The sequence below is a fragment of the Pelobates fuscus genome, chromosome 9 (genome assembly GCF_036172605.1).
Source record: "Pelobates fuscus isolate aPelFus1 chromosome 9, aPelFus1.pri, whole genome shotgun sequence".
Taxonomy (NCBI): Eukaryota; Metazoa; Chordata; class Amphibia; order Anura; family Pelobatidae; genus Pelobates; species Pelobates fuscus.
The window spans coordinates 159,903,556-159,925,147 of NC_086325.1; the positions used below are offsets into that span (position 1 = coordinate 159,903,556).

Below are 21,592 nucleotides of genomic sequence, written 5' to 3' on the forward strand. Positions count from 1 at the left end.
GGAATTATCTAGCAGCAAGGAATCAGGAAACTCAGATATGCTGTTTGCATTACTTGCTCAGAATGAGGATCTTCGCAAAGGTACAGACAGATACATCATCAATATATCGTCACCTGCTTTATTGGGGAAACCAGTGGGCACAGGAGACTTTCCCAGAGATACATAGTCCATAGTCCTGATAAATATACCTTATAATATCAAGTATCAATCACTGTGTGACCTGTACAAATATTAATATCAGCTGGATTAAGACAATATTATCTTTTTTTTTTATCCATTTACTACAACAAAAAAACATAACAGATAATTTTATATAAACTGCTAGTATTTAATGTTTATATGTACAATATATGTTATTAATTTACTTACTTTTTTTATAACTATCTCTTTTTCATTACTATTTTTTATACTAGTATTTTAAATATGTATGTATATTTGTAATATATTTTTTATATTTTTATATGATTTAAAATGAGGATGTTTGCTTCATGAAAGAGAGAATTGCACCTACACCTTTATTCTTTATTTAAACTTAAAATAATTGAATACACATCTTTGCTCTTTATAATAAACCCCCCCCCCCCCCCAAAAAAAAACACACAAAAAAACTATTGTTTCCATGTTATGGTATTTTACCGCATTTAGTGTTTATATATTTTATGATTATGTATATTATATAGTTATAATATATATCGGTCTTGCAGGGCGTTTTGCGTGTATTTTAGCTAAAGTCTGGGGAATTAGATAAAACATTTACTATTTTTTTTAACATTTACTAAGTTGTTTTAACGATGAGAGAGTCTTTAATTGATAATTAGTTAATTGCTTTGTGTTTATTTATTTACAATTTATATAACATATAAATTGTACTCACACGTCTATATATATATTCTTAAACATAAACGCAAATATTTTATATATTTTTTAATTCTATTATAGACAGTTTTTTTTGTCTTATATTATTTCCCATAATGAAACAAAATATATATATTTTTAAAAAGCTCTTCGCTCCAAGAAATGTTGAACTGGAGAAATATTTATTTATATTTTTTCTTTGTATAAAATAATAAAATGTTTAATTCCGAATAATTTAACAGGAAATTGTTAGGCTTGTCATTGAACGATTTCAACCATAATTGGATTAAGACAATTGACGGCGTATTAAAATCTAAATACATTTGTATATAATAATTATAGTCAGGAACGGGATATGCTCAAGACAGAGAACCTAAATTCATACTAAAATTATTTTCATATCAGAAATATTACATTTATTTAATTTGTGTCAATCAGATCAATATTCGGAAAATATACAATATTTAGATAATTAACACAAAATTTTAAAAAAACGTAATCAGAATACTCACGGGCAGGTTCCAGAGGTTCAAAGTTAATGTCTCATTTATTTTATATTTAATGAAATATTTTTTTTGTTCCACTTTATTTAGTAGGGAGTATTCACATAGAGTAAAGATACATGTATATATTAAAATTTTATATTAAAGTTAACTTCAATTAAAAAAATATTGAGGATGCATTTCTATCACTATTTTCTATAATTTATCTATTTATTGTTATTGTCTATTACTAATTTTATATATATATATTTTTGTTTTATTATTTTAAATAAATCCTTTTTTTTTTTTTTTACATTTGCAGTTAATGAAAAGAATAGAGGAGAACATGTAAAATTCGCATGGAAATATTATTCAATAAATATATATTTTTTTCCTTTTAACTATTTCGATAACACAACAGGAACATAAAAAATCCTTCAAGTTAAATGATAACAGTTTTGTTGTTAAAAGGCTTTGGGGATTTAAGAATAAATAATTCGGTCTGTGAGGGCATTGTAAAAGGAAATATAATATAATTGGTGCGTCTAACAGGAAGGGTTTTTATTTCCACAATCGGGTCATATAAAAAAGAAAACATTAAAATTTCATGAGACATCCCAAAGACAATAGGACATAGTTTCTTGCTGAGAATATGGTGCCATAGCAGGATCCAGCGATGATAAATATTTAAATAGATACAGACAGACCTGTATACATCCACCTGCTCTGACTGCTAAGCAACCTCTGCAGAGAATGTCAGCCCGTTCTCATCCTCAGCTATAAAACATCGTGAGAAAAAATACAATTAATTCATGCATTCTGATCGCTAATGATCGCTAGATCGCCAACGTGATCCAAAGCGCTGTACAGCAGTCTTCCACCCAAGTCCCTGTCTGTGACAGCCCCCCATTCAGCTAGCCAGCCCTTTGGCCCTCTGTGGCACCTAGACCCTGGGGCCAGGATGATTGAGGCTCCCCAGGAGGTAGGTTACCAGTGCTACGACCTGGCTACCTTTAAGAATTCCCTGAATTTACTGTCTGTCCCCCAGTGGCTTAGAGAGGAGGTTTACACACACCCTTGGAAAGGGTTAAATTACACCTTGTCCCTTTATCAATCAGAGGGTTAAATAAGCTCTGCCTGCCTGCCTGTCTATTTGTCTATCTATCTCTGACCGGTGTACTCAGCACTTTACAGTAGAGGGAAGTACAGTAAGTGCAGTAGGTATACAGTGTATGTATATTTTATTTATATAGCCCTAACAGGTGTACTCCGCACTTTACAGGTTACATTACAGTAGAGGGAGGTACAGTAAGTGCTGTAGGTATACAGTGTGTGTATATTTTATTTATATGGCGCTAACAGGTGTACTCAGCGCTTTACAGGTTACATTACAGTAGAGGGAGGTACAGTAAGTGCTGTAGGTATACAGTGTGTGTATATTTTATTTATATGGCGCTAACAGGTGTACTCAGCACTTTACAGGTTACATTACAGTAGAGGGAGGTACAGTAAGTGCAGTAGGTATACAGTGTATGTATATTTTATTTACATAGCGCTAACAGGTGTACTCAGCGCTTTACAGGTTACATTACAGTAGAGGGAGGTACAGTAAGTGCAGTAGGTATACAGTGTGTGTATATTTTATTTATATAGCGCTAACAGGTGTACTCAGCACTTTACAGGTTACATTACAGTAGAGGGAGGTACAGTAAGTGCAGTAGGTATACAGTGTATGTATATTGTATTTATATAGCTCTAACAGGTGTACTCAGCACTTTACAGGTTACATTACAGTAGAGGGAGGTACAGTAAGTGCAGTAGGTATACAGTGTATGTATATTATATTTATATAGCGCTAACAGGTGTACTCAGCACTTTACAGGTTACATTACAGTAGAGGGAGGTACAGTAAGTGCATTAGGTATACAGTGTATGTATATTTTATTTATATAGTGCTAACAGGTGTACTCAGCACATTACAGGTTACATTACAGTAGAGGGAGGTACAGTAAGTGCAGTAGGTATACAGTGTATGTATATTTTATTTATATAGCGCTAACAGGTGTACTCAGCACTTTACAGGTTACATTACAGTAGAGGGAGGTACAGTAAGTGCAGTAGGTATACAGTGTATGTATATTATATTTATATAGCGCTAACAGGTGTACTCAGCGCTTTACAAGTTACATTACAGTAGTGGTAGGTACAGTAAGTGCAGTAGGTATACAGTGTATGTATATTTTATTTATATAGCGCTAACAGGTGTACTCAGCACTTTACAGGTTACATTACAGTAGAGGGAGGTACAGTAAGTGCAGTAGGTATACAGTGTATGTATATTATATTTATATAGCACTAACAGGTGTACTCAGCACTTTACAGGTTACATTACAGTAGAGGGAGGTACAGTAAGTGCAGTAGGTATACAGTGTATGTATATTTTATTTATATAGTGCTAACAGGTGTACTCAGCGCTTTACAGGTTACATTACAGTAGTGGGAGGTACAGTAAGTGCAGTAGGTATACAGTGTATGTATATTATATTTATATAGCGCTAACAGGTGTACTCAGCGCTTTACAGGTTACATTACAGTAGAGGGAGGTACAGTAAGTGCAGTAGGTATACAGTGTGTGTATATTTTATTTATATGGCGCTAACAGGTGTACTCAGCACTTTACAGGTTACATTACAGTAGAGGGAGGTACAGTAAGTGCAGTAGGTATACAGCGTATGTATATTTTATTTATATAGCGCTAACAGGTGTACTCAGCACTTTACAGGTTACATTACAGTAGAGGGAGGTACAGTAAGTGCAGTAGGTATACAGTGTATGTATATTATATTTATATAGCGCTAACAGGTGTACTCAGCGCTTTACAGGTTACATTACAGTAGAGGGAGGTACAGTAAGTGCAGTAGGTATACAGTGTATGTATATTTTATTTATATAGCGCTAACAGGTGTACTCAGCACTTTACCGGTTACATTACAGTAGAGGGAGGTACAGTAAGTGCAGTAGGTATACAGTGTATGTATATTTTATTTATATAGTGCAAACAGGTGTACTCAGCACTTTACAGGTTACATTACAGTAGAGGGAGGTACAGTAAGTGCAGTGGGTACACAATGTATGTATATTTTATTCATATAGCGCTAACAGGTGTACTCAGCACTTTACAGGCTACATTACAGTAGAGGGAGGTACAGTAAGTGCAGTAGGTATACAGTGTATGTATATTTTATTTATATAGCCCTAACAGGTGTACTCCGCACTTTACAGGTTACATTACAGTAGAGGGAGGTACAGTAAGTGCTGTAGGTATACAGTGTGTGTATATTTTATTTATATGGCGCTAACAGGTGTACTCAGCGCTTTACAGGTTACATTACAGTAGAGGGAGGTACAGTAAGTGCTGTAGGTATACAGTGTGTGTATATTTTATTTATATGGCGCTAACAGGTGTACTCAGCACTTTACAGGTTACATTACAGTAGAGGGAGGTACAGTAAGTGCAGTAGGTATACAGTGTATGTATATTTTATTTACATAGCGCTAACAGGTGTACTCAGCGCTTTACAGGTTACATTACAGTAGAGGGAGGTACAGTAAGTGCAGTAGGTATACAGTGTGTGTATATTTTATTTATATAGCGCTAACAGGTGTACTCAGCACTTTACAGGTTACATTACAGTAGAGGGAGGTACAGTAAGTGCAGTAGGTATACAGTGTATGTATATTGTATTTATATAGCTCTAACAGGTGTACTCAGCACTTTACAGGTTACATTACAGTAGAGGGAGGTACAGTAAGTGCAGTAGGTATACAGTGTATGTATATTTTATTTATATAGCGCTAACAGGTGTACTCAGCACTTTACAGGTTACATTACAGTAGAGGGAGGTACAGTAAGTGCAGTAGGTATACAGTGTATGTATATTATATTTATATAGCGCTAACAGGTGTACTCAGCGCTTTACAAGTTACATTACAGTAGTGGTAGGTACAGTAAGTGCAGTAGGTATACAGTGTATGTATATTTTATTTATATAGCGCTAACAGGTGTACTCAGCACTTTACAGGTTACATTACAGTAGAGGGAGGTACAGTAAGTGCAGTAGGTATACAGTGTATGTATATTATATTTATATAGCACTAACAGGTGTACTCAGCACTTTACAGGTTACATTACAGTAGAGGGAGGTACAGTAAGTGCAGTAGGTATACAGTGTATGTATATTTTATTTATATAGTGCTAACAGGTGTACTCAGCGCTTTACAGGTTACATTACAGTAGTGGGAGGTACAGTAAGTGCAGTAGGTATACAGTGTATGTATATTATATTTATATAGCGCTAACAGGTGTACTCAGCGCTTTACAGGTTACATTACAGTAGAGGGAGGTACAGTAAGTGCAGTAGGTATACAGTGTGTGTATATTTTATTTATATGGCGCTAACAGGTGTACTCAGCACTTTACAGGTTACATTACAGTAGAGGGAGGTACAGTAAGTGCAGTAGGTATACAGCGTATGTATATTTTATTTATATAGCGCTAACAGGTGTACTCAGCACTTTACAGGTTACATTACAGTAGAGGGAGGTACAGTAAGTGCAGTAGGTATACAGTGTATGTATATTATATTTATATAGCGCTAACAGGTGTACTCAGCGCTTTACAGGTTACATTACAGTAGAGGGAGGTACAGTAAGTGCAGTAGGTATACAGTGTATGTATATTTTATTTATATAGTGCAAACAGGTGTACTCAGCACTTTACAGGTTACATTACAGTAGAGGGAGGTACAGTAAGTGCAGTGGGTACACAATGTATGTATATTTTATTCATATAGCGCTAACAGGTGTACTCAGCACTTTACAGGTTACATTACAGTAGAGGGAGGTACAGTAAGTGCAGTAGGTATACAGCGTATGTATATTTTATTTATATAGCGCTAACAGGTGTACTCAGCACTTTACAGGTTACATTACAGTAGAGGGAGGTACAGTGAGTGCAGTAGGTATACAGTGTATGTATATTATATTTATATAATGCTAACAGGTGTACTCAGCACTTTACAGGTTACATTACAGTAGAGGGAGGTACAGTAAGTGCAGTAGGTATACAGCGTATGTATATTTTATTTATATAGTGCTAACAGGTGTACTCAGCACTTTACAGGTTACATTACAGTAGAGGGAGGTACAGTAAGTGCAGTAGGTATACAGTGTATGTATATTTTATTTATATAGCGCTAACAGGTGTACTCAGCACTTTACAGGTTACATTACAGTAGAGGGAGGTACAGTAAGTGCAGTAGGTATACAGTGTATGTATATTATATTTATATAGTGCTAACAGGTGTACTCAGCACTTTACAGGTTACATTACAGTAGTGGGAGGTACAGTAAGTGCAGTAGGTATACAGTGTATGTGTATTTTATTTATATAGCGCTAACAGGTGTACTCAGCACTTTACAGGTTACATTACAGTAGAGGGAGGTACAGTAAGTGCAGTAGGTATACAGTGTATGTATATTGTATTTATATAGCGCTAACAGGTGTACTCAGCACTTTACAGGTTACATTACAGTAGAGGGAGGTACAGTAAGTGCAGTGGGTACACAATGTATGTATATTTCATTCATATAGCGCTAACAGGTGTACTCAGCACTTTACAGGCTACATTACAGTAGAGGGAGGTACAGTAAGTGCAGTAGGTATACAGTGTATGTATATTGTATTTATATAGCCCTAACAGGTGTACTCAGCACTTTACAGGTTACATTACAGTAGAGGGAGGTACAGTAAGTGCAGTAGGTATACAGTGTATGTATGTTTTATTTATATAGCGCTAACAGGTGTACTCAGCACTTTACAGGTTACATTACAGTAAATGGAGGTACAGTAAGTGCAGTAGGTATACAGTGTATGTATATTTTATTTATATAGCGCAAACAGGTGTACTCAGCACTTTACTGGTTACATTACAGTAGAGGGAGGTACAGTAAGTGCAGTAGGTATACAGTGTATGTATATTGTATTTATATAGCGATAACAGGAGTACTCAGCACTATCTATCTATCTATCTATCTTACCTGTCTGTCTGTCAGTTGAATCTGGCAGGTTACTGGGCACTCAGTGTGAGTGTGAATTCCCTAAGGAGGGAGACTGAACACTTACACCTATTATCTAATATCTCTCTGTATCTTACATTGTTGCATGTTATATGAGTGCATAGTGTTATACACACATGTAACAAATCTAAATGAATGAATAATAGACAATAGACATGTGTGGCATTATTTCCCTGAATTCTTGCAGTAGCTCAGGAAGTGTGACTGATCTCAGATCATTAGCCCAGGACCAGGCTGTATTGTGGAGTTAATGCCCAGACTGTGAGCTTCCTGGATGTGATGTGTGTGGTCCTCAGGTAGAATGACCAGGTGTGAACTGGGGGCCAGGCTGGACCTGTGATTGGTCAGGCTGACAAAGGCTGGGGATATTGTCACTCCTGTCCTATTTTGTCTCCATTAGCTGCTGGGAGAGCATGATCCCTCATTGTCACACCTGTATGTTTTGGGGGATTTTGGGAATCTCTCCCATCCAGTCCAGGACCTGCAGAGAGGAGTCCAGAGACTATCTTACAATTCTCTGGAGCTGATGATGAAAAGTAAGCTATCTTGTGGCTGCCCTGAGTGGTGAGAGTGGGAGATGGGGTGGCACAGATTGCCAGTAGCTGAGAGTTGTAGTCCTGAGCAGCAGGGGGAATATTTTATGCTCCCACTGTGTGAGGTGTTATGGGTAACCCACTCCAGATCCTCACCTTCTCCTCTAACAGCACCTGCATTATAAAGTACTGCAAGATCCTACAGAGAACCCAGTTAGAGCTAATTAACTATAGAGAGAATGGAAAGTTCATTCAAAGTAAATGGCAGGTTTAAGGTTAAAATATCTGAAACTGGAAAAATTCTCAGCCAGCTATGCTTTCCGTTCGACTACTCTGGCCTTGACAATCCTTACTGACAGCAGATAAAACAGTTTAATAAGAAATGCAAAACAAAACCCCAATTCTACAGGTTTTTTTTTTTTCTATAAAACAGAGATTGTCTATAAATTGCAGGAGTAGTGGGTACATTGTAGGAGGTGACGGTTAATAAATCTCATGGGACCACTAACTACAGTTTGCTGTAAAACCTTACCTTCTGCATGCAGTAAACGGCTCTTTCTCATCATATTTCTTTGGAATGAATGTATAGCTGGCTGTCTCTTAGTTGTACTGCGCTGCTGTCTAGGTTGGCGCTGTAGGGACAAATTATTTTCATTTATGGTTTGCAGCCTTAAATGGAATTAGGTTGTATTTAATTCATTCATTTTTATTTTTTATTTATTTTTTACAGGTAAATGATTCTTAATGTTAATAATTACTATAATCTGTTTATAACATATTTCTGGTCATTTAAACTTTATTGATCTCTAATTAATTAAAAAAATATATATTTTTTTATTTAAACAACATTTTAGGGATTTGATGTGATGTGTAAAATAAACAATTTTGGGGTTTACTTAATATGCCCAGAACTGGCAAATAATTTAAAGATATAAGTGACAGAATCTCATTAAGCCAGGCTCAGCTTATTGGGAGTTGTTGAAAGGAAGTTTTTTTCTGGGCTGCAAGGTGCATGATTTTTTCTTTTGGAGGGTGCCAGCTGACTGTATCTGATTTTTTTTGGGTGCCAGTTGACTCTATCTGATGTTCTTGGTGTGCCAGCTGACTGTATCTGATTTTTTTAGGGGTGCCAGGTGACTGCATCTAATGTTCTTGGGGTGCCAGCTGACTGTATTTGATTTTTTTTGGGGTGCCAGCTGACTTTATCTGATGTTCTTGGGGTACCAGCTGACTGTATCTGATTTTTTTTAGGGGTGCCAGCTGACTGTATCTGATGTTTTCGGGGGTGCCAGCTGACTGTATCTGATTTTTTTGGGGGGTGCCAGCTGACTGTATCTGATTTTTTTTTGGAGTGCCAGCTGACTGTACCTGATTTTTTTTGGGGGGTGCCAGCTGATTGTATCTGATTTTTTTTTTGGGGGTGCCAGTTGGCTGTATCTGATTTTTTTTGGGGGTGCCAGCTGACTGTATCTGATTGTTTTTGGGGTGCCAGCTGACTGTATCTGATGTTTTCGGGGGTGCCAGCTGACTATCTGATTTGTTTTGGGGTGCCAGCTGACTGTATCTGATTTTTTTGGGGGGTTGCCAAGTGACTGAGGATGCCTGTTTTGTTTTCCAGAGATCCCTCTGTGTGCAGGGTGCAATCAGCACATTGTGGATCGCTTTATCCTGAAGGTGTTGGACAGCCATTGGCACAGCAAGTGCTTAAAATGTCATGATTGCCAAATTCAACTGGCAGAAAAATGCTTCAGCAGAGGGGACAGTGTCTACTGCAAAGAGGACTTCTTCAAGTAAGTTGGGTCACATTAAGGGATGGTCCTATTTCTATAAAAGGCAATTACCCAAAAAATATCAGCTGCATCAAAATAAAAACTAATCACTTAATGTGACTATAGCGACAGATAGATCACTTGCACATTGAGATTTAATATATCTCTTTTTTTGTTTTTGTTATTTTTGGTATATTTAGATTCTGAATTTGGAATGTGCAAGCTATGTGTTATTTGAGCTGTTAGTCGTTTGCATTGTCTTATTTTCTCTTAATTCTTATATAGAATTTGTAAAAATCTTTAATTAATTCCAGCATTTTGATGCTTACATACAATATTATCATTAAATTACCCTTCCTTATTGTACTTCTAAACTGAATAAACTGAATCGAATTTTGATACAAAGATAGAATGTTATGTGTCTGTTTATTTCGATAATAAACAAACAGGCTGATTAGTAGTTGTGTTCTGAAAATTAACATCTACATGCATGCTAATTGTGAGTAGTTACATTTTATTTAGTATTAAGTATTTCATTAATGTACAAATTGGTTTAACAGATTTATTTTTTTCTATTGAAAAATAAAACCCATCTCTCTTCCTGTATTGTATATAAAGATATATTGCAGATTGATAATAAATGGTTAAATCAGGATTTAGATATTATTTAACTATTTCAGGAACAAGGTGAAAGCAGATTCGTTGAATGGTTTTTTTTTATCACAAATATCTGGGAGATGTTTAACTCATACGGATTATTGAATGAAGCATCGAATTGAAACTCTAGCTGCAAATTCAGTCTAAACTAGATGCATTAGAAAAATGTCCCCAGGCAGCTATCATCACAGATTTATTATTTTGGAATTCAATTCCCTGTTAAGTGGATACACCCCAATTAAATATATCACAAAATGTGTTGCCTTTGTATGATTGAAATCTACCCAAATAAATATAATATGGCGCTGTATCAAATAATCTGAATTAGAAATCTGGACTCATGGTTGATGTAAAGTACCCAATATTGGAGCACAATTCTAACCTTACTAGTCAGTGAATTTTTGCTAAGTGGAATGAAATTTGACATGTTTTATGAGAATATTCTCAAGCTGGGATACTGGATAATTTACCAGCTCTGTTTTTTTATTAATACGTTTTCAATTTCTTTATAATTCATCACATACCTTTCAAGGAACCTCATTTTTAAATTGTAGCTAAAAATGTCAAATAATGTTACCTCTTTTATTTGCTATTAAAATGCTATAAAAAAATAAATAAATTACAATATCTCTACAGGTATCAACAAAGGATTTTAAATGTATTTGTTGCTATATCTAATCTACATAACATGTAGAGATTTGCTAATATTATCCATTAAGATATAGGTTGTTAGTGAGAGAATTCCATTTGCCACTGGAGGTTTGAGATGAAATTGTGTGTGCGGCTTAACCCTTTCACTACTGAGCACATTTTGATTGCAAAATTATTAGTATAATATTTGTTTGAGTAATGGATAATTAACGTATAAACACATCACACATCGGTTTTGCGTATAGATTGCTTTGTAGACTAATCATTTTCAATATGTAAAATTACACAATTTACATTTTTCTCTTATTCGTTCATGATTTATAAAAATGTTTGAGAAGTGAGATGCTTAAACAGTATTTTGCAACATATCACACAGGGTCTGAAATGTTAGTATGAAAGTAACATACAGTAGATGTGAAAAAATATATAAATAAAAATGGTCAAAAAACTCGCTTATGGGTATTTGTGAGTACCCCGAAGGCATTATTAGCAGTGCAGCTTACAAAATGTAAAACAAATGTCTGCATTCGAGCATAATCCCCATATACAGTAAACACAGTTGACTTGTATATTTCTAAAATAAAGATATTTAAAACTGCTACAGCAATCTTTATCAATCTATAGACTGCTAAAGTAATGCTAATAGTTAAATGGTAGAGTCCATACACTCCTCCCCCCTCTCTGACTGTAAGAATGATATGACCCATTGAAACTTTCTGTACTGTTTGAAAGCAGGGGGTAAGCAGACAATTTTAGCAACTTTACTTTCATTATATCAGTGACTAGTGGTTTCTCACAGATAAATTTGTTCCCCTGCTGGCTGGTAATCATAACTAGAATATAAATGAGCATGCCTCCCAACTGTCCCAATGTCAGCAGGTCAGTACCAAAATTTGGGATCTGTCCCGCTGTCCTGCCTTAGTTCTTTGGTGTCCTGCTTGTCTGGAAACCAGGAAAGTGTCTCCAACAGTCGTAGCACAAGTGCGGCATAAGACGCATTTGCGATATGTGCAGAGCACTAGGACCCTGCAGAGCACAGAAACAGTGCTTCCTGTATGTCCTGCCCTCAGTGGGCTGGTCTGTGTTGTGACAGGTAGCCTGTCTCTTTGGGGGCGGTGGAAGTGAGGCAATCACTTTACTGGCCCGCCCCCCGGCAGGCCCCACGTAACAAGTCAAACCATTCAAAAATAGTTTAACTATTAACATGGTGGAGTTGCTAAGGAACCCCCAGACCATAACCACATACCTAATGAGGGCACACCATGCAATCCATGGATCCATCCAACCATCCATAGACCTAGTGTAGGCCAAAATGAATCTAGAAATTATCTAGTCTGTGGGTGTTGGTGACAACAATGGGTGACGTGTGTCATTAACACATTGTGCTCCAAATGGGTTCAGTTTGGCCATTGTGCCTACAGAATATGTGTTTATTTGTTGTAGTATCAGTGGTGCTGCTGGGGATGGCTTTAGGGGCTGAAGTCTGAGATTTGGCTCTGAAGGTGGTGGGGGGTCTCGAAGATGCTATTATTTTCCTTTCATGTTAAATCAAGCAGCTGCTTCTCAAAGCAGTCCCTGACATAAGAAAAGATCAGTAATATATTGGTCCTCCAAGCTGCCGAGGGGAAGGGGCGCCAGTCTGGAGGGGGTGCTGGACAGAGGGGCTGACAGTGTACTCTGTGTACATTGCTTAAATAGTATGTCTGGGCAGGATTGCACTGAATATCTGGCAGCGTGGTGTCTTCTTTTTCTGTCTACATTTTGATTGACGCCCAGCTTGAACAGTGGGTGAGGTTTGCATCGAGACGCGGGGAATGGCTGCTTGGGTGGAGCCACAGGTTAGCTGTCCCCGAGTTTTGCTCTGAGGTTTCTGTTAGCTTGGAACACCCCTGGTAATCAGTCATTCTATTTTTTTGTTAAAGTGATTATTTGTTAATTATTTGCTTTGACTGATTAACGATAGGAGATAATTTTGCGTCATCTACTCGGGAGAGGTGGTTGTGATCCTAGTTCTGCTCATTATGTAAGCACTGAAATCATTTCCTGGTTTTGGTTAATTGTTCGAAGGGAGTCTGTTGTGTTTTATCTTGTCCCTACAGATTGCTATTTGTCGGATGGTTATGGTAATTTGTCGTTAACCCTTTTTAAGGATTATTGTGATTATTAAAAGGTCCCCTTTTTCTCCAGAACGATGGTGGTAAATGTGTAAAAAGTGTAGGAACGAAGAGATTGTGATAACTTTTTTTTGTAAGCATTTTTATTGTGTTTCTTTTGGGGATTGTGATAACTTTGACATTGTTCACACATTATTGTCATGTGTTATCAGACCTGGGGTTGTAATTTACAGCTGGTGTACAATGTCTGTATCGGCTGACCATGTACCCAATTATTCCCCATAGGAGATTTGGAACTAAATGTGCAGCCTGCCAACAGGGGATTCCCCCTACCCAGGTGGTGAGGAGGGCACAGGAATTTGTATACCACCTGCACTGCTTTTCCTGTATTGTGTGCAAGAGGCAGCTGGCCACTGGGGACGAGTTCTACCTGATGGAGGACAGCAGGCTGGTGTGCAAGGTGGACTATGAGACGGCGAAGCAGAGAGGTAACCCACCTCATCACTACTACATACTCACTGCTACCTTCCTACCTCAATTCATCAAAATATCAAACACAGCAACACCACAAACAACACAGCTGACAGCGACCCACTACACAGAAAGACAACAAACAACACTGCCGACACCAACCCACTACACAGCCATACCACACACAATACTGCTGACAGCAACCCACTACATAGCAAGACAACAAACAGTACTACTGACAGCAACCCACTACACAGCAAGACAACAAACAGTACTACTGACAGCAACCCACTACACAGCAAGACAACAAACAGTACTACTGATGGCAACCCACTACATAGTAAGACAACAAACAGTACTACCGATAGCAACCCATTACATAGCAAGACAACAAACAGCACTACCGTCAGCAACTCACTACACAGCAAGACAACAAACAGCACTACCGACAGCAACCCACTACACAGCCATACCACACACAATACTGCTGACAGCAACCCACTACATAGCAAGACAACAAACAGTACTACTGACAGCAACCCACTACACAGCAAGACAACAAACAGTACTACTGACAGCAACCCACTACACAGCAAGACAACAAACAGTACTACCGACAGCAACCCATTACACAGCAAGACAACAAACAGTACTACTGACAGCAACCCACTACACAGCAAGACAACAAACAGTACTACTGACAGCAACCCACTACACAGCAAGACAACAAACAGTACGACCGACAGCAACCCATTACATAGCAAGACAACAAACAGCACTACCGTCAGAAACCCACTACACAGCAAGACAACAAACAGTACTACTGACAGCAACCCACTACACAGCAAGACAACAAACAATACTACCGACAGCAACCCATTACATAGCAAGACAACAAACAGCACTACCGTCAGCAACCCACTACACAGCAAGACAACAAACAGTACTACCGACAGCAACCCATTACACAGCCAGACAACAAACAGTACTACTGACAGCAACCCACTACACAGCAAGACAACAAACAGTACTACTGACAGCAACCCACTACACAGCAAGACAACAAACAGTACTACCGACAGCAACCCATTACATAGCAAGACAACAAACAGCACTACCGTCAGCAACCCACTACACAGCAAGACAACAAACAGTACTACCGACAGCAACCCACTACACAGTAAGACAACAAACAGTACTACTGACAGCAACCCATTACATAGCAAGACAACAAACAGCACTACCGTCAGCAACCCACTACACAGCAAGACAACAAACAGCACTACCGACAGCAACCCATTACACAGCAAGACAACAAACAGTACTACCGACAACAACCCACTACACAGCAAGACAACAAATAGCACTACCGACAGCAACCCACTACACAGCAAGACAACAAATAGCACTACCGACAGCAACCCATTACATAGCAAGACAACAAACAGTACTACCGTCAGCAACCCACTACACAGCAAGACAACAAACAGCACTACCGACAGCAACCCACTACACAGCCATACCACACACAATACTGCTGACAGCAACCCACTACATAGCAAGACAACAAACAGTAATGCAACCCCCTACACAGCAATACAACACACAACACTGCTTACAGCAACCCACTACACAGCAATACAACACACAACACTGCATATAACAACCCCCCCAAAAATCCCTTTTCTGTTGCTTGCTCCATGAATATAGGATGCAGAATAGAGTCAGGCAGTACAGCTCTCTCCCCTTCTCCTCCCTCCCTTTTCCCTCCACAAATAAATTATCACTTGGCAAGCCGAAAAAGTATATCAAAATACATGCAAAAAGGCCAAACCGTCCCATTTACAGTCAGGAAAAGAACCCCTAGTAGACAAGTTGCTTACGGCCAAATCTTCAAAAAAATTTTCTTCACGTGTTAAACCCACTTGAAAATGACCTGAAAATTACCATTAAACAATAAAAACTTTGTTGTAGTTTAGATATTGCAAATGAGAGACGTGATTTTTGTTTTGTTCATCATGAGTTAAAGGGTTACGTCAACCAAAAAGCAGTGTTTTCAAGAAAACAGTTTTTGGTCAGAATAATACTTTCTATACTGCCCCACCCCCCCCCCCCACCCCCCAAAAAAAATGAGAAAAAAACAGAGACTATAGCTAAAACCAACATTGCAACCCACGGCCTTCCTGCACCTGATCCTCCTCGGCTTACCTCACTCCCCCCTTACTTGAGGGTGGGTTGAGGAGAGGTTATGGGGCCCACCCTCTGTGCCCCCATTGGCTGTCTGGCAGCAGCATGCTGTGCGTTCTGTCTTCAGATGCCAAATATGCAGATTATTGACATTAACCATCCCGGGAATTCTTGACGCCCCACTGACACACCTGGAGTTGGAGTTACACTTATAGAAGGGGTTAAACTCTGTATTTACAATGTTTCATAGCAAAACACTGCCGATACAGAATGCAGGTACCATGAGCACTTCAAATCAGTGAAGTGGTTATGGTGCTTGGAATAACCTCTTAATTAATTACTTTTGTCAGTTTGTCATTTATTGGATAAATTCAAACACAGACGGGATTTGATTCCATCCGTGTTGCCTTTTATAAACAATGTTTATTAACAATGCACATTTAAAAAAATAAGGAAAAAATAAACACACAGTCTGCTAAATATCCGAGTTTTCTTCAGTTTTTAAAAAAAGTTATTTAATTTTTTTTCGTTTGTTTGTATTGTTTATAATCGCAGAAGCGGAATCAACAGCTAAAAGGCCAAGAACTACGATAACAGCGAAACAGTTGGAAACATTAAAAAATGCCTATAATAATTCTCCGAAGCCAGCCAGGCACGTCAGAGAACAGCTGTCATCCGAAACTGGCTTAGACATGAGGGTAGTGCAGGTAACTACTAAATAACACCGCTGCTTGCCTCGTTAAATCATAAAGTGTATAGAACATCCAACTGATTTCACTTTATGTAAAATATAGAAATGTATGTAAAGCATTTCAATATGCATCATTTATTATGGGTACTATTTAAATATTTATTTTATACTATTTTTGTTAAAATTTATAACCGACGAAAATATTTTATAATTCCATAAATGTAATGTAGCTGTAGGCGTTTGATTTAAATTTTAGTGGTCGGTCCAGAAATTTAGAATTATTATTGCTCTTATTATGCATGTAATGTGCTATGTTTTGTTTTGCTTAAATTTTATTATTTTATTTAGATTTTCTGTAAAATTCTATTTTAAAAAAAAAGTATAAATTTATTCCAATAAACGTCATTTGGGTAACATATATAATACAGTTCATATATACATATTCATTGGTATTGCTTAAAAAATATAAAAACACACATTTTCAAAAATATCTTAGAGTGGACTGACATTCTCTCTGGGTATAACTGAAATGAATATTTAATAAAACTACTTATAGAAAGCTAAACAAAAAAAAAATAAAAAAAATTTATAATAAAAAAATAATAATAATAAATAAATAAAAATTGTATACAGGGAAGAATTGGTAAACTCCATAAAAAAAGCTTCTAAATGTTTCTATTTTTTTCCCATATAAATACAAATAATAAAGATAAGTCTTTAATATTTACTGCTTTCTTATATATAGAAGCACATATCCGAATAAAATGAGATATGGTTTAACAATTATATTTTCTAAAAATGCTCATTCTATATCTATATTGTACCAACTTTCTATATGCATATAGAGAATTCCTATTTAATTATGATTTAATTCTTATCAATATATTTGTTGGAAAATGTTTATCTTTGGGTGAAAAATCTTCTGAATCAAAAGATTATGTTCTAACTTTGTTTTAAATTAAATATGTTTTTTTTTTTAGCATGGTTACATATTTATTTTGAAAATAAATTAATGTTTCATATTATAACTTTATCAATAAAAATGCTATTTTCAAATCTTACTGAAAATCAGATGTATAGAGTAAAAGGACAAATTGAACATAAAGGGGCACCCCAAGTGTTCATAAATATTAGATATCAAACCAAAGTGACTTAGGATGCTTTATTCTGCAAGTAAAATTTATTGAATAGACATCTTCTGTAAAGCTTTGCAGTCGAACACTAGATGCTCCGAATTACTCCCATGTATGTAAGTGAGAGCAGTGATTGGCTGAGATAATCCAGCCACTTCAGAGTTTAATTTTCTCCTTTACTTTTTGAGATTTTGTTTGCTGCCTGCATAATGCATTAAAACATGGCAAATTATTAAATTTCAGCCTACCGTGTGTCTCTTACGTCACATCCTCAATTTAGCAAATTATACTTTTATGGTAATTTTAAGCAATTTAATATTGTGTTAAATAAATTCCTCTTTTAAAGGTTTGGTTCCAGAACAGGAGAGCAAAGGAAAAAAGACTGAAAAAAGATGCAGGGAGACAGAGGTGGGGACAGTATTTCCGAAATATGAAAAGATCGAGAGGGAATTCTAAGTCCGATAAGGATAGCATCCAGGACGAAGGACCGGACAGTGACGCGGAAGTCTCATTTACTGGTATGTTTCCAAACATGAATCTGCAGACTGATTAACCCCTCCATGCAAAATTGGCCTGGGTTTCAGATTTTAGATACGATTTTCAAATTATTATTATTTTATTATTTATATAGCGCCATCAGATTCCGTAGCGCTGATTCAAATCTGTTAGAAAGACTTTCTGAATTGATTTTTCTACAAAGATTTCCATAGACTTTAATGAGGACTTCTCTAGATATATCATTTGGGGTTTTCTTTTCCAACAGATTTGAAACGCGTATCCAAATATATCAACCAGTGGTCATCGATTCAAATAGAACAGAAGAATTTGAGAATAGGCTCAGAGTCAGATTTACAAAAAAATCTTAAATAAAGAGTTTTAGGCCCAGGTTCCACATTTTTCATACCACAACCCAATGTAAATATTGTATTCCCCTTTTTAATTTATTTTTAAACATACCAAAATTAAAGGGAAAATTATTTTCAATGCCCTGGAATCCACCAAATGATTATATAAACAGCTAAAATGTAAAATTCTAAAATATTCAATTTGCACTGCTATTTTTTATTTCTAACATATTTTCTGTTGAATTAGCTTTTTCTATTTTATGGTGTTTTGTGGATTTGCACTTGAATTCATGTTTGGAGACCTAGCTATGCAAGGAATAAACTGGATTGTGATGTCAATAGTTAAATATTTAATAAACATTAGACAAAAAAAAAAGCAAATATGAATAATCTACTAGACTGTAGGCTTGTTTGAGTAGGGTCCTCTTCATCTCTTAGTTTTTTATTTTGTTTGTTAATTAACCAGCTGTTTATTTCCCATTTTTAATATTGTAAAACTTTGCAGAATATGTTGTCGCTATATATACGATAATGTTAATAGTATAATAGTTGTATAGGCAAGACTAAATTTGACAATATCTAATCATTATTTTGTGTCATGCTCAAATATAATAGGGTTAGTGTTTCTAACGCTCTTATTTATAAAAAGGCTTTTTTTTTGCGGAGTGAATGATCATGATGGTAACGTGTGTTGTTTGTTTGGTTCACAGATGAGCCGTCTATGTCTGATCTGAGCCACTCCAATGGGATTTTCAACAGTTTGAGTGAGGCATCGCCTGTATTGGGCAGGCAGGCCGGAAGTAATGGGGCTTTTTCATTGGAACATGGTGGAATTCCAACCCAGGACCAGTATCATGATGTGAGGTCCAACAGCCCCTATGGAATCCCTCAATCCCCTGCTTCGATACAAGCCATGCCTGGTCACCAGCCTCTCATTTCAAGTCTGGCCTTCACAGATGTGGGTTTGGGTATAATGGGTCAAGGTGCTCAAGGTATCCCACCTTCGATGAGAGTACTAGGAGCAAATGGACCAAATTCTGACCTTTCTACCGGTAGTAGTGGTGGGTATCCAGACTTCCCAGCAAGTCCAGCTTCTTGGTTAGATGAGGTAGACCATGCTCAATTTTGATATGAGACTTCACCACCCTCGGCATGGTCTACTCAGCGACTTCATTAATTTAATAAAAATAAGAACTTTTTTTATCAGATGAAAGAGTGGAAATTAAGCAAAAAACAATCAGAAGGAATCGCCGTGAAATTTGATACAAAAGGCACAGACAATAATGGGATTTAGAGACTCTTGAAGAATGTAGGAAATCTTCGTCCAACTCAACTAATTCAGATGTTCTTCTCAAAGTATCACTAAAATGAACCTGCTATGTGTGGTCATAGCTTATTCCTATGTAATATTGACATAGAAATTGAAGAGAGAGACTTCTACAATCTTATAGATAATCTCTTTAAATGCATCCATATATTTGTGTTGTATGCTACGACCTTAATTACATTTGACGTATGAAGGTACTATCACCATTTCCCTATCTTTATATAAATTCCTAAAGGTATGTGAAAGAGGCAAGCGTTCAGTCTAATAAGTTAATTCATTTTTTATTGAATATAAGGATTTGTCAAGAATGTTAAAAGATTTCATTTGTAGATGTTTGGTGTCAATAACTTATGAAGTAGATGTTTGCTCTGAATCGTCGTGCTCCATTCAAACACTGCTCTGCCTTTGCGATCGGATAACAAAACATTTGTGGACGAGTTGATACTTAAAGAAAAATAATCACCTGTATTGTAAAAAAAACAAAAAAAAATGAGAAAAAAAAACAATTAAAACATTCTTACCGCAAAAGCATTTTTAAATTGCACTTACAGTCTGTTGCCAAACGTTTATCCGTTGTTCTATTTATTTTTTGTTATCATTCATCATTTGTCCAGTTTAAAAACGCCATATATATATTTTTTAACATGACAGTATCTTTTTTTTTTTTTAATATATTTCCGTTATATCTTTTAATGATTTTCACTACACAGCAAATATAAACAATTTTGGTTTTATTGGTGTAAGATTTAGCATGTAAATTGTCCCCATACACTGAATTCTTATATTATATTTATTTCTCTTTAATGAGCAAACACTGAAATATGAAATACATTTTGTCAGCAGAAAATGCTAATTCTGTCTGAGTAAATTTATTAACCAGAAATAATTTAACTGCATTTTATAAAATACAATTTGAAAAGCATAAAGCCTGGTGTCTGAATATTTAATAGTTCAATACTGCGTGATAGTCTGCTAAAGGCTTTTTGCGAGTCGATCAAATGAAATGTACGTGTAAAAATAGAAAATTGTGTATATAGCTGAAACAATTGTTTTTAATCTTCTGAATCATTTTATATTTAATTAATTAACATAGAAACGCACTCAAACTTTTTAGCTTTCTTTTTTTTCCCACGTTTTACAATATGCAGAACATTTTTTTTTTGCTATGAACTAAACATTAAATAAATTGATTGATATGTGAAATGTGCAGATCTACCTTATGAATGCAGCATTGACTTATTCCTTGCAAGACAAGTCTCATGATGTAAATTAGGTGGACTATAATTATGACCAGACTGTGTTGGAATTTCAATGCAACTCAAAGTAGTCTCTACGTTGGACAAGCATGAGGTTGGCAAAAGGCAGATCTCTACTGTCAAATTTTGACCAGTCTCAGCAGGTAATGAGATATCGATTTATGGAAGCACCCACTTTTTGCTGGGTCCTCCTTAGACCTCAGTGTTCTACAATTGCTCAGAGCACCTGCCCTGCAAAGACTTCTCATTGAGCTGCATTGGGAAGTCTGTGATTGGACAGCCACAGAACGACTGGGTGGGGTTAAAAGGGGAGGGCTTGCAAAGACTGCAGACAAGAGATCTACAGCTTTTGCAAACTTTTTTTAGATATAGCTCCAATGAAAAAATGCACAATTAAATGCACGCAAAACTTTGGCTGATTATACAGTTGTTAATTCTTCTGCAATGTAATGATTCCAAAAACTTTGTTATAGAATATTGATA

At 36.4% G+C, this 21,592-nt stretch overlaps 1 protein-coding gene across 3 annotated transcripts in view; it reads left to right on the top strand.

Annotated features, from left to right (window-relative positions):
• Positions 1 to 20,306, top strand: part of LHX3 (LIM homeobox 3) — a 37,929-nt gene extending 17,623 nt beyond the window's left edge. The window contains exons 1-6 of one of the 3 annotated variants that reach the window (XM_063431629.1): positions 1 to 80; positions 9,627 to 9,798; positions 13,485 to 13,687; positions 16,413 to 16,564; positions 18,028 to 18,199; positions 19,237 to 20,306. The exon at positions 1 to 80 is cut by the window's left edge and continues 63 nt beyond it. In XM_063431629.1, coding sequence (XP_063287699.1) covers positions 1 to 80; positions 9,627 to 9,798; positions 13,485 to 13,687; positions 16,413 to 16,564; positions 18,028 to 18,199; positions 19,237 to 19,655 — 1,198 coding nt within the window. In that variant the 3' untranslated portion in view covers positions 19,656 to 20,306. Of the gene's footprint in view, positions 81 to 7,966; positions 8,012 to 9,626; positions 9,799 to 13,484; positions 13,688 to 16,412; positions 16,565 to 18,027; positions 18,200 to 19,236 lie in introns of those variants that run through there. The other 2 variants (XM_063431631.1, XM_063431630.1) reach the window with 2 other exon arrangements.
• Positions 20,307 to 21,592: the final 1,286 nt, after the last annotated feature.